Raw genomic sequence first — 15,054 nt, 5'->3', positions numbered from 1 at the left:
GCTCTACTGGAATATCTTTGTATGATTTACAGTTCAAAAAATTAATTATTTATCTCCTACTGACCCTTTATGCAGCCCCTCAGTTCAGCCTCTGTCTGAAACAGGCTGTTTTAGATCAGGTCTCTTTAAGCCCGCCTCCCAATGAGCCCACTCTGTTCTGATTGGTTTGCCAATAGTCGGATTTTGCTTCTTTTTCTTGGTCTTTACTCAAAATATAAACTACTCAAATACAGCCATACATGTTTGGATGATCTGACATCAGTTTGATGGGGAAGTAGAGGTAACTTTGCAAATGAAGCGTTCAGCACAGGCTGAAACCCTGGCTTTTGACTTGAACATACATTCACCTCATGTTTTAGACCATGTTTAACACACATCTGACATAATAACAGTATAAAAATGACAGAAAAACACAAAAAGCATGATTACAAGCTGTGAGAGGTTAATGCTTTTGTTGGCGACCACTGATCTCACCGGGCTATAATGACAATTGTCACTGGCAAATTTACTCAGCTGTAGTTTATTAATATTAATTCTGTGAATTGACCGAATAACAAAAATGAAACTCAGCTGTTTCATGGTTATAATGTGTGCTGCTGTCTTACTATTTATGCTTGGCAAAAGATGCTTTTGTCAGGAGTCTCACCATTCCTCAGGTCAGTTTCAGACAGGTAGCTAGCATCTACCTCAGTAGTTGTCACGTATTAATGACAGACAGTTGGTGAACAGATTTCTTGGAATTTCCCAGTTAAACTTTCAAGCACATGATATTGTTGTTCAAGCTCATCACTTTAAAAGCTCTGAACTGACACCTCCAGGATTCAAGGCTGTGAGGCTAACGTTAACATTAGCTTAAGCAGCTAAAGTGCAAAGTTGTCAAGCGTATTATTAAGGGTTGTCAGTTACGTTTAGTTTTTTTAGACATTTTTTTTGGCACCTGGTATAGAGGCACACAAACAAGGTTGACAGAGAGATGCAACAAAGGGCCCCAGTTAGAATTGAACGTTGCAGTTATATGGTACACGCCTTAAACACTGCACAACTTGAGCACCCCAGAAGCCACATTTTATTCCATCATTAAACAACATACACATACACTCTTGTCCAAATCAGCAGTTTGTCACTGTTACCATAAATAGGTCAGGATGTAGCAGTTAGTAACACACATACCCCCACTTTTGAACATCATTACAGTATCTGTGTCAGTATTGAGTAATGCTCAAGCTCACAAACAAGTCATTATTTTATCTGATTCTCTTCATGGACAAACAAGACAAGTTTGTGATTACGTTTGGTATCTTGTTTAAAACTAAGTAAACCAAAAATGCAGGCTTGGAGTTCAATTGTGGTTATTTTATTAGAAAATGCAAGAAAATAATTCTTATTAGCATTTTGCTGTTAAATAAAATGGTAATTTGCTTAAAAAAGTGAAACATTTAGTTTTTCATTTCACTGTGATTTTAATAATACATATTTTTAGCTCAGAAAGTACATGTTTACTTTTAATAAATAAATACAGAAAATGCTGCTCTTGAAGCCCCTTTAGCACAAATAACACACCAACATCTAAGTGCTGTATGCTGGAGCTAAGTGCTGACCACGCATTAAAAAAAGCCAACTCCTTTGCTTTTTGCTTCTGACCAGAACTCAAAGCGGCAGGGAAAAAAAAAAAAAAAAAGGAATGTCTTGCAGCCATGTGAGTGCTATATTTCTTCTTACACCGAAACCCCATCACCCTCTCTACCCTCCTGTTCTCGTTTGGCACTGGGAGAGTGCAAGTGAACCATGTAAAAAGCTTATTTGTGTGTCAGGGAGGATATCTCCTGCCTCATTGCCAATGCAAGATGACCCAATCCTCTGTTGCATGGTTATATGGAGGTTTAATTGTCTGTCTCACTGAATCAATATCCTCCAGCACACACACACACACACACACACACCTTCTCGCTAAGCGTGTTCGCACATATATTCATCATGTCAGAATACACATGTACACCTGTCTCCCGGGCAGCAGAGCTTCCCTTTCTCCCTCCATGTTTACTTGTGTTGTGCAATAGGCTGTGAGCGGCTGCCAGAGGGGAGAGGAATATGGATGAACAGAGTTGGCTACGGCAGGGACGGGTGGAAAACATCTGGGGGGAGTGGTGCTGAGGTTATGCACTTAAACCTAGCACTTAAAGCTAGTCTGTCCCAACTCCCTGATGCTCGGTGGAGAACAGTGCTGGTAATTAATTCCCCTATCCGTCATTAGCATTTAAAAGAGCAAATTAACAATAAATCACCTATGGTAGAAAAGTACTGTTGCATTTGTGCCGACATCCCCTGCTGGAGCTGTTAGAGCGGGGCCTTTGACAGCTAATGCAAAACACGTCCTCTGACATCAGCGCAGCGATGATTTTCTTTTACATGTGACTTCATGTTGATTTGCTCTTTAAGAGGCAATGCAGGAGAGCTGAGCCAAGAGAATGACTGCCATAGTTTACTTCTTCTTCTTACATATTTTTGCTTTTAAGTATACAGGAAAGATTGGAGGAATGATTAAAAAAAAAAAAAAAGACAGTAAATGTGAAGGATGAGCTGAGATACAGAGCTTGTTAAGTGGCTTTTCTTTAATAAAAAACACGTCTTCCAGCAACCAGCAGTCTGCTGCTGGAAACTCACTGAGAGACAGATGATGAGCCTTCTCTGGCTATGTTAGCTGTTAGCTGGCCTGGTGGTAGAAGTCCAGCCACTCCTCAGTTATAAACTGGCTTCTCTCAATCTGTCTTCTTGTCTGTACTTGTGTTCTCATTTCTCATGGATTTGACCCAGAAGTGTTTTTTACTTGCCCATTTTATCAAGAATGCTTCAACAGCTGTGAACTAAGTATCCCAGTATGCATTTGACATCAACCAGCAGCAAAGGTGGAAGACATGAGACAAACCTACATCTGTTTTAATATAATATGTTCTACAACTGTTACTGTGTCACCAAATGTAGTTTAAAGTTCTTTTCAGGCAAGAAATTAATCATTTAGATTCAGTCAATTCTTCAAAATGTAGTGTGATGTAAAAAATTTGTTCCAATATTTTTGGAGATGTAAATACCCTAAAACCATACAAGACAACATCTATGATCATCCTGGGAGGAACAATCTTTAATAATTTTCTGGATCTCATGTCTCTGATGATGTAAAGATGAGTTATATTTCCTTTTTAAGATACACTAGCGCGGTGCCCGTTCAAAACGTGCCTGTTTGGAACGGGCTGATTGCTTATTATTTCATACATTATTGTATCAATTGACAAACATAACAATTAAAATGATAAAGACTTAATAAATTAAATAGTTTGAATCCAGACAGAAACTTCATCAGTGAGACTAAACTGAGGTTGAACTGTAGAAGCAGTTTGTGGCCTTCCGTTGGTTGATTCTGCCGCCAATCAAAAGTGTCTGTGCTCCTATTGGCTAGTTTTACTGCCTCTGTCTCTGTTTTTTTTCTCCAGTTTAACTGAGCGGGGCACGTGCCTTTGTCCTGCTCAGCCAGTCAGCGACCAGAAGCCCCGTCCTGCTGTGATATGACGGTATTTATATCAAACAGCCCCCGCTGCACTCAGACACGGAGCTGAATGGCTCGCTGTTCACTTCTTTATTCAAAAGTTCATTTATATTAAACGTGTCGTTGGTTTGGCCGAAGGTGAATATTAGGTTGCTGTGTATTTTTGGCTCTTTTTTGGTACAGGTTTTGATATATACAAATTAAGAAATGAAAAGAGGCAGAGTGACATATTATAATAAAATGTAATTTTATTGTATATAATATTACAGTGAGGATAACAAGTCTAACTGTTGATGGTGATCACACAGGATGGGGTTGAGAGTGTAGAAAAGGCTCGTATGTTGACCTGTGAGTTAAGATTATTTGGTCACATGGCAGGTAGAAAGTTGTGTTGAAGTGTAATCACTAGAGTTCAGCTGAACTGTTGTCCCCTACAAATAGAGCATGTCCTCTCACTCTGTGGAGATTCCACTTCAACTTGCCAAGTTCGAACAAATTAAAACTTGAAGTACTTTGTATGAGAAAGACTTAACGTATATATATATATATATATATATATATATATAGCTCTACTAGGCCCTATACTATCCACTATACAGCCTTGATAACACATTGCAGTCTTTGAGCTGGGCTGGCCTGATGAAATGTTAGTGAACAGCTCATGCACTATGCATACAGATAACTAGAGGCACCATGAAGCCTTCTCTCTGTGGTTGTAAATACAAAGGACTAAAATAACCTTATTAAATAGTATCAGCGTTATAAATGGTGAAATGTTTCTTTAAGGATTTAGTTACCATTTAATAGAATGATCTTGTATAATTCAATAAGAGGTGGTTGTAACAGAGACGGTCTTACCTGAAGGCTGTCCATCTTGGAGGAGCATTTGGTGAGAATAACCCTGGCCAGCAGGAGGAGGAAGGGGTTGGCTACCAGGCTGTAGACGGACTCTCCATCCAGGAGCAGACAGGAGTGGATAGTCTCATCCAGGGTCTGGGTCTGACAAAGAGATGAACATTTGATTTAAGTCATTCCTACTGTAATGAACCATTTCTACAGCTTTCTGAGAATGTATACAGTAAGTGCAGGGATTAGGAATTAGGTGGGTAAAAGTGTCTATTATTATTATTATTATTATTATTATTATTAGGGATCCAGGGTTATGGAAGAAAAAAGAAAATATGCTGTGACGAGTTTTGAGTTCGGAAAAAGACAGAAGCCTCTCCAATCATTTTAACCTTTAACCATCTGGACAAGTCACAACCATCCAATAGTGGTCTAACAGCCCTTTTAACCCAAAAGTTCCAGGAAATATAGAACCAGAGGAACTAATCTCAGGTACTAAAGTAGGAATCAAAAGTCCCTTTTGCATTACCACTGCATCTTAAATGCATAGATTACACAAATTAGACCCATGACAGATTAAAGAACAACGGCAACTTAAGAGACATCATTTTCACACAAGAGAAAACAACAGAGTGACAGTGTTGTTGTATGACTGATGTTTGATGTTTTGTAATGAATAAATGAAAGGGAGACGTGTGAAAAGGGAGACTGAAAACTCTTTCTCCACATTAGACGATCTGCTGAGTGTTTGATTATTTCAGCTTTAGAACTTAACCGCCATCAAACCATCAGCTAATGTTTTATTCCTCCCCTTCATTCACTTTGTTCTCTCAACATCGCTTTCATTCCCATACTAGTGCACTCGAAAATGCTCCCACTCTCTTATTTATTCACTAGCTCTCCACTAGTTCCATCTCCTTCTTGCTCTCTCTCTCTCTTTTCTCGCTCTCTTCAAACGAGTTGAGAAGCCAACAGCAAAAGCCTGACTTTATTTTCCACCGCTCCTCCTGATGTCGATACTACGGCGCTTCCTTCTTCCGTCATGGTGTCTGTGTCTGACCAGGTGTTCCCAGGCCAGACTGGATATATAATCCCCCCCCCCCCCACTGTGTTCTGATGATGACCCAGGTTCTCCTCTCAGGCGACTGTGCCAAGCACACCTGCACAGGGAGGCATCCAGCAAGTATCATGTCATGTTATCATGAATTGTGAAGCCAGACATGTAATGAGCTGCTTGTATTCATGATCCTATCCTTTCTGTCACTACCAAAATCTCACACTCATAAACGAGGCTTAGAGGACAGATCCACTAGTAAATCGAAAACAGCTTCCTCTTCTCCACAACCATCCAGTATAATAAGACTTTCATAGCAGACATTTTGACTTTGTGTTTTTCCATAGTAGGGAAAGCACAGGTGTTACTGGTAACATTAACAATGTGTCCCGGTAAACCATGACAGTATGATAGTGAGCCAGCATGTGCAATACCAGAACCCTAAAACGGAACTCAGCTGTCACTACTGTGACATGTCGAGATATCTAAAGTGAAAGATCATGACAGTGGATGCCAGGCTGATGTTGATCTCATGCTCCATCTTACCATCACTTGCTGTGATATATACCATAATATAGTATATGTTTATCATATCCATATCATAGAAAAAGAGATTAAGCAGGATTTTTTTTGCCTCTGCTGCTCAGCCTCAGCTTAGAAATATTTCTATATTTATTTATCTATCATTATATATCTATATCATTTTTATAACAGATAGCAACTGCAAACACTAACAGAAGTGAATCACAAACAGAGGAGGCTAGACGGTCTACAGAAAACACAAGCAGCCATGAGCAGAACACCAACCAACCGACTTCAAACTATTACACAGTTAAAAATTCAGTATGACTGTGTAGTCTCACAGCTGCTCATTTTTTTATTAGGAGTTGTATTTCTCTCCACCTGATTCATTTAAGTTTAATCTACTATACTAGGGGTGGGAATCTTTGGGAATCTCATGATTCGATTCAATTCCGATTCTTTGGTGATCAATTCAATTCAAAATTGATTCTTGATTGAATGAATAGAAAAGGAGGGGGGGACTATTTTCAGTCTCTTGCTCCAGTACACTGTGTGCCAAACCATTCACTGCTGTCCTTAGTCCACTGAAATACAGTATAAAACATAACTGGCAGATAAATGGACTGCAACCTTTTTATTTTAAAAAGTTAACTGCATTAATGAATTAATGTGAAAGCATCTTACAGTCTCCTGCCTGGTTGAGAATAACAAAACGAGGGGGAGGCAGAGTGCTCCGCTGTGTTATTAACGTCATGTCTCCAGCAGTGGAGAGCAGCGTCTCTGCTGCACCATTAGCTCGGAGGAAAGACATCGCTGTCCAGCATGCTGAGCAGGTGCAGGGTCTTTGAGGTGAAACAGACTGAACACAGAGTTATTTTCTTCAGAGTTGGTTTAACTCGTTTAAATCTGCAGCGTGTGTTGGTCAGATGGTCTTGTTTGTTACTGCTGGAGTTCACTGCTCTGCTAATGTTCACGTTCATCTTGTAAAAAGGTAATTTACTCATTGAATCAAAAAATGCTTGCAAACACTGCCTTTTGTGAAGATGAGTTCTAGTGTGTGCGGCTGTTGCTGCAGGAAACAAGGCTGATGAGAGCAGTGAGACTGAACTAAAATATTAAAGTTGTGGGCCATAAAAACCAAAACATTGAGCTGAAAGATGATAAAACGCTCTGTGGTGCTGAGGGGAACTGCACAGACAAATCTCTGTATGTTCTTCACCACAAGCAATGCATATCACACTGCACATTTGTTCCATTGATAGTATAAATATATTGATTAGTGCAGCTTTAAAAAATACACCATCCTGATGAGAGCAGAGTTTGTAGGTCAGACAACCAAAATAATGAGCTGAGAGACGTTTAAGCTACTCGCTAATTTTGTCTGTCTGCTGTTTGGTGCTGGGCAGGTACAACACAGTGGGTTTAGCAGACCTTCTGTTTTGTTTTACTCTAATCAATCAGTAGCAAGTGAAGTATCAATCCCACCAATGTCATTTTCAGTTGACATGGAAACTGCAGTACTGAACATTCTTCATAATAATCACAGAACTTTGCCAATATAAGACCTGTACAGCTGCATCAATCTCGTCCGCGCTTGTCTCCGTGTTTATGGCCACTATCATGCTAGTAGGGAGCTTGTAAGCTATGTAGAAATATGACATCCCCATTCTTAATCTCTCCTACAATGCTCTGATTACTATACTATCTCTCTGCACAAAGGAAACAAGCATTAATTAGTGCAACTAAAGAGCTACTTAAATCACTGACAGAATGGAAGATGTGGTCATTGGATCTTGGCACCTTACCTTGGACAACCTCCCAGATGTCTCATTTATCTCTTCATACACAGTAGCAGCACAGTCTCTCCAAAGAATGAATGCTGATAACTTCTAGTCTGACCTCAGAACTATAGAAGCCTTTGCATGAGTAACAAACACCTTCAGGTTGTTTGCATGTTGTCCCTAGTTATAAATCAATATTTGAGAAAGCTGCAGTGTTAGGGTAGTAGTTGAAGTATATAGGTAGTGTATATTCAGTATGCATACTGTATGCTATTTCACTTTGTTTTTCAAATAGTTGCATTTATCCTCTTTATTGCTACTGCATATTAGAGTACATATATCATCATTTACACAGAATATACATATTTAATACATATTCTCATATACATGTCAGCAAATCTGCACACCTTTATGCTGTAATACAGATCTTATTAATGTGTGTTTCAGAGCACATTTGCTAGATTTACAGTATATATATTCAATTTTATTTGCTCTATCTGTCATAATGAGTCAGTTTCACCATGGTGATCATTAAAGTCTGGTCTGATGATAATAGGCAACTTTCACTTAATTTGGAAATACTTCCATGTGAATTAAATTGGAGTACATTTCACTTTTCTCTTGTCCCTAGATGAATTAAATCCACATAACACTGTGCCATGTTTGTCCTCCCTTTCACCTGTGCTGCCATGCATGTATGGACAACCTGCTTTATAACACAGGCTCCTTGGTGTGACAGCGCAGATAAATCACTGATGCCAAAGGAATTACTTCGATAAAAGAACCGGCCCCTCTCTTCTGGTGTAATAGCGGTGTGAAATGCACTATTCTGCTCTCAGAGCCGCAGTGCCAAGAGGAAGCAATCTTCTCAACCCGGTGTAATTAGGACCCCAGAGATGCTTCATTACTGGGCACTTCTCCTGCACCGTGCCTGTCTACAGCTCTCTCTGGTTCTGCTCTGGCTCGGTTCACTTCATACCAACATAGAATTAAAAGCTGCCACACTCAAAGGCCAGGTTTCAATATGCTGTAATGTTTCCAATATAATAAAATATACAATCGATACAATCATTAAAACGCAGGAAACACATTTACATCATTTCAAACTAAGTTCACAGCAAATATTCATTAGTGAGTTGAAAGGATGCCATAATGACACTATTTACATCTTTGTTAGACCTAAATGAAAGCATAAATGAGCATAATTTAGGAAGCCAAAAAATACAGTTTAAGCATTTATGCTGCTTTTCATAATAAGGGCTATGGTAAATACTGTATAATACTGTATAACGATACAATAATACGGATGAAGTGCCATTGTATCCCACTTGTTAACCAGTGCGGCAGGATCTCACTTGGTACAGGTTTACAGCTTCCAGTTCTCTGCTAATATAAGCTTTTGGTCAGCTGTGGGTTAGAAGCCAAATATTCTGCCTTAAGGCCAGATCACACCACAAAGTGATACAGCAAAGTTCTTCCACGTGTCCTCAGAAAAATAAGCTCTCCTAGCAAGCTGGCTTGCTAACCAGGATAAGTGTTGTTCACAACACTGCTGATTAGAGTTGCAAATAATTATTTTCATTGTCGATTGTTCTGTCAATTATTTTCTCAATTAACAGATTAGTTGTTTGCTCTATAAAATGTCAGAAAATGGTGAAAAATGTTGATGACTGTTTCACAAAGCCCAAGATGGAACCTAAAATATCTTCTTTTGTTCCAACCAACAGTCCTCAACCCAAAGATATTCAACTCACTATCATGGAGGACTAGAGAAACCAGATAATATTCACATTTGAGAAGCTGAAATTAGAGAATTTAGGCATTTTTCCTTAAAGAGCAACTCTAAACGATTAATTGATTATCAAAATAGTTGCTGATTCATTTTCTGCCGTTCAACTAATCAATCAACTAAACTTTAGGGCTGAACGATTTTTGTGATTATTTTGACTGATATTGTAATTGCGATATTATTTGCAATATTAGAGGGAACGATCATTTTTACATTATTATTCTCATTTTCATGGAAAAACATATTAAAATGATAATGGTGTGATGTTTTCTTAAGTCTGTAGAATATAATGTGTAGCCAGGACATCTCTGCAGCACCACAATATTTAATCTAAAATGCTATTTTGACACACATTTCACCTTTAACAAATAGTGTGCTTCCTGCAATTTGAACATTGCGGTAGACTATATTGCAGTTTCGATAAAATCTATTATGAATAGTAATTATTCAGACCTATTAAACATTGCAGCTGTACTGCTGATACTCTATGAATGTATCTAGACCTGATCATTATATTAACTCTAGGAGTGATATTCACATTGACATTATGTGGCTACTGAAAACTTTATGGAGCAGAAATGTATTTCTCCAGTCCTCCATTCACTTACTAAACATAGCACAAAAAGTAAGGATGTTTATTTCCCTTTTAAATGGTGACACATTTGTAAGGAACATGCATTTGTGGGATGAGCAGCAGAGCTGCATGCATGTTCCTTACAAATGTGGCACCATTTAAAAGGGAAATAAACAGGCTTTCCAATGGTATAAGATTTATTGCCAAGAAGCACTGTTACAACAAAGAAATAATCTACCAAACACAAATTTTCTCACTTTTTGTGCTAAGTTTATATTCATTATGTCAGGATTCACAGAGTGAACATGACAGAATACATATGACTTGTCAAAGCTGTACAGTTGGCATCCTGAAACGTTTCCAAATTTGACAAAAAATGGAAACATGTCAGTTAATCATGATGATTTCAGTCAATGGACTGAATTTAATATATTTTTACACTAGTGATGCTACAATGGTAAATTTGTCCATATAAAAATCAACACTTCTCAGAAGTTAGTTTAACTTTTCAGTAAACTAGCCAATATAAAACTACTGCAGGACCCAGTATGACACAAAAGCAGTGGAGAGTAATGAGATGGTATCATACCTGAGAGGAGAGCAGAGCCGAGGGCAGCAGGTCAGAGATATGGATGGAGACCGGAGGACCAGTCCAGTTACTCTGGGCAAACATGTGGAGGCAGGAGGCAGCCAGGGTCATCACTGCCAGCTCCCTGGAGCAGGACGGACAAGACACACACTGCACTTAATGGAAAAAAAACACTGGAGAGAAGAGGATTATATCAAAAGAACTGAGTAATATCATTCTAGGGTTTTGACAGATGCACATACAACTTTCCAGAAAGGCTTAGTGACAACAGTCTTTTCTAGCTGCCGCCTCCGTCTATGAGCAATTACGTTGTTTTAAAAGCAGGCGGCGAGCGGCGACATGCTTTGCTACCTTTCTATTAGGCTGAGAAAGTGATGGAAGGTGATAGAAAAGAGGAAACGGATCCAATCGTGATGAGGGGAGAGGGGGGCGCAATATGTCCTGTATTCAACATTTACTCATGGACAGTTTTCCCCTGAGAGAGAGAGAAGGGAGATGTTAAGCTGTCCTTATTAAAAATTAATAATTCATGACAAAAGGAACAGAGGCGGTGAAAGGAGAAAGAACAAACACTCTGGAGAACAGCTTTGTGCTACGCTCAACTACTTCCACCCCCAAACCTACCTCATCAGGTCAACGTGGTGGAGATTTTAATTAGAGGGCTCACTTAAGCAAGTCACAATCATACCATTTTATTTATCTCATTATGGTTATTATTAGTGCTGTCAAAATTAATGCATTCATTTTTGAATTAATTTGAAATATTGAATGTGTTTTTTTTTAAAAAAAATCCAATTTATGCATTACTGTATTTCAGAGGCTGTAGCAGTCTCAGTTTTAAAGCTAGAGATGAAGATGATATATCAAACTAGATGACGGAAGACATCCACTGGTACCAACTATGTCATGCTAGCTTGTTGGGAAGGGGCTAAATAATGCTCCAAAGCTAGACTAAAATTCTTGAATATGGAACACATTTATTGTTCTTAATTATTATTTATATTATTATTTTCTTTCTATGGCCTTGATGGTTTTGAAATTCAACTGGCACTGTTGCATACAGGCCTGGGTTTTGTTCTTATTTCTGTTGGTGTAGAGAAGAAATCTGCCTCTCAAGCTGACAGTAAATGGACTTGATGGTTTAATTGGAAATCTGTAGTTCACAGGAGACAATCTGTGCTCAAAGTTAAAAAGATGATATTAAACAATAGTATTTGAATTTAAATATACTTCCTGCGTGTTGAGTCCACATTGATTCCGTGATTTTACATTTTAATATCCATTATTACAAGCTTCAAAATTAATTAACAATTAACAAATGCAATTAATCACAATTAATCACAGCAAAGTGTGCAATTAAGTTAATTAAGTCATTTTTTATTAACTTATTATTAACAAAATATAAATGAAAACACACTTAGTTATCCCTTTTTGTAGTACAACAATCATGTCTAAGTGATTTATGGTATTACAGTTAATATTTCTTTTATGTGCGAAAGGAAGAAATACAAAGAAATTTAATCTCTAATCCTCTAAATGCACATGTTTGATTTACAGCTGAGAATGCAACTGTGGACACATATCATCCTGTTATCAGTGTTATTAACGAATAACAACCGCACCATTCAACAACTAAATTGACCAAAATGACATTAGCAGGAAATTTAAACTGTTCAATGTGCTACAGCTAACTAGCTAACTAGCGATCTTGCTTACCAACTGATTTTAGCAGCTGTGCACTTTCCCTCCATTGAATAATAGTTTGGAAACTGAGGTGGAGGACAAGACATGTCCATACTGGTCTGTTAGATAATAAGAAGACCTTAACTGGAAAGTTAATTTGGGTTGTGCTTGTGCAGCGTTCAGACTGACATCAGCCCTGCGTGGCCCTCTCATTCATCTGAATGAGGCCAGTCCAGCAGCACAGCGGGGGGGCCGACACAGACAGCTCCAGCAAAAGAACACAGGGTCGGTTGAACCGAGCTGAACTTTTGCTGCGCACAGCAAGGCACTGCATTGGCAAATCATATACATGCAAGTAGAGCTGCAAGGAATAATCAATCAACAAAAAAATAAAATCAATAACTATTTTGAGAATCAATTAATGATTCAATTAATTTTTCCTGCACCGGGAGAGAAGCTTTTCTCTCTGTGAGCTGTGCAGATGTGACCCAATGTGTGATCTTTTAGGGGGCGTTCAGACCGACATCAGCTCTGCGTGGAAAAAAAAAAAACACAGCTCTGTCATTCATTTGAATGGGGGCAGTGTGTTTGACGCAGCGCACCTGGGACCAAACACCACAGCGGTTGTCTGACAAAAATAGTGAACTGAGCCCAACTTTTGCCACAGCACAATGTGACATCATCAAGTGAGGCGCCGTGTTGGTCAATGACATACATGCAAGTGCACATTTCTGGTGGATTAGTATTCAACTATTTCTCACAATTGTCACAATCAAAGATAAAACAGCGGCCACTGTGATAACTTTCCAGAGTTGTAAAATCCTGTCTGTGAGAATAACAAACCATCGCAGTGTTTTGGCATCTGATGAGTCTTTAAAGAGGACCTATTATGCTCATTTCAGCTGTAAATTTTTATTTTTGGACTCCACTAGAGTGGCTTGGGATGAGTCACAGTTCAAAAAACTCCTTATTTATCTCATACTGGCCCTTTATGCAGCCTCTCAATATACACAGTTTCTCTTACACTCTGTTTTAGCTCTTGTGTCTTTAAGGCCCCCCTCCCGACAACATTTCCTGCTTTACTGCTTCAAATTAAAAGCTTTTCAATGACTAACTAATGGTCTTTAAACTAATAGACTTTAAACGTGTTCCTCACTAAATTAGCGGAGCTTCGTTAGCAGCGCTAAAACCCAGTTGAAACAACAACATATGGAGCTATTTGGAACCATTTGTTCAGTGGATCAGTTAGAAGTAACGCAGGGAGGAAGAGTACAAGCAGAAACAGCCACAGTGAAATGTTTTATGAAGAGCTGCAGACAAGCAGCACACCTCCTACAGGTAAACTATTTATTTTACTTTGGTGTGCTGTGTAATGGCGTCGTGGCTTGGCGCAACTACTCCCTGAGCGGAGCAGTGAACTTACATGCCGTGCACGTAGCAGATGTCCATATAAAGAAACCCGTCACGAACTGACGTCAGCTTGGGTCAAAAGTAGAAAAAACCACTGGAAACCGAGCGTTCAGAGCAGTCTGAAGCTGCTGCTTTTTGCTCACAGGGATTACTGCTACATACGTTTAAACGTTATTTGACACGTCGGCCAGTTTTAACATGAACATCCGACATTGTGACATTATATATATATGTCTGAAAATAAGGAAAAGCATAATACGTCCCCTTTAAATGCATTCATCTGTAACTCCAACTCAACTTCCTGAATCGTAATTCATTGTCTTGTTATCTTAAAACAACACACCCACACCAACGCAGTCCCTTGTACTGTTTTAACACAGGGCTCTTTTCAGTCTGAACGCCGCCTCAGGCTGATGCCTTTTAATATAATATAACAATCAGAAACAAAGAGATAACAGGAATTAAGTGTCCACTCAAACTCATGAACACATCACCATGATGACTTAACTTTTAGCATATTGGTATTGTTCTGAAGAACTGGCTCTATTACCTGTTGCTCTGATCATCATTAGTGCCAGCAGTCAGGTATTGCAGGACCCGTCTCTCCAGGTAGGCCTCGACGTCCTCCCCTTCATTGCAGCTGCCGTCTCCAGAGAGCAGATCTAAGACCTGGGGGCTCAGCAGAACTGCCTCAAAGTCTCCATCCATCAAAGACTCCAGCAGAGAGCCCGACTCTAGAACAACACAGATTAGAGTGACTTCACATTCATTTTTCATGTTTGACTTTTTAAAATCGTTAACTCAGAATTTACTCATTCAGTTCAATTCAAGTGATAACAAAAGAACAATGGCAAACACAGTGGCAGCTGATAACCACACAAAAGATACCTGGAAATTGAAGTCTTGCAACTGTAATCTCAATTAATAGACGCTTTAAAGTCAAGTGTCTTTAGCTTCTGTACTGTGAGCATAGATGTATTATAGGAACTGGACACTGGACTCAAAGATGGTGCCCATTCAATCAGATGAAAACTGCTCACCTGGCACATGAGCTAAAAAAAAGTTTCTAGCTTCCTGGTTTGCTTCCGCGTTGTGTGGCACACTGAATATGCACAGTAGTGTTCCTCCCACTGGCCCCGCCCACGAGATCCTGCTCAGCCCATGAGATGATGTCACAAAAAAAAAAATCATAATAAAAGAATACACACCCAATAACTGACCTCATTTGCAGTTTGAGGTGTCGTGCCAACTTTTTATAATAGAACTTT

At 39.0% G+C, this 15,054-nt stretch overlaps 1 protein-coding gene across 2 annotated transcripts in view; it reads right to left on the bottom strand.

Moving 5' to 3' along the window:
* Window positions 1-15,054, bottom strand: part of ttc27 (tetratricopeptide repeat domain 27) — a 102,837-nt gene that overhangs the window by 77,462 nt on the left and 10,321 nt on the right. For both annotated transcript variants that reach the window (XM_044372514.1, XM_044372513.1), the window contains exons 2-4: window positions 14,337-14,520; window positions 10,694-10,817; window positions 4,397-4,537 (exon numbers count right to left, since the gene is read on the bottom strand). In XM_044372514.1, coding sequence (XP_044228449.1) covers window positions 4,397-4,537; window positions 10,694-10,817; window positions 14,337-14,494 — 423 coding nt within the window. In that variant the 5' untranslated portion in view covers window positions 14,495-14,520. The remainder of the gene's footprint in view (window positions 1-4,396; window positions 4,538-10,693; window positions 10,818-14,336; window positions 14,521-15,054) is intronic.

The sequence above is a fragment of the Thunnus albacares genome, chromosome 14 (assembly GCF_914725855.1).
Source record: "Thunnus albacares chromosome 14, fThuAlb1.1, whole genome shotgun sequence".
Classification (NCBI taxonomy): domain Eukaryota; kingdom Metazoa; phylum Chordata; class Actinopteri; order Scombriformes; family Scombridae; genus Thunnus; species Thunnus albacares.
Note: the sequence above shows the minus strand (reverse complement) of the source record. Positions and strands in the feature narration are given on the sequence as shown.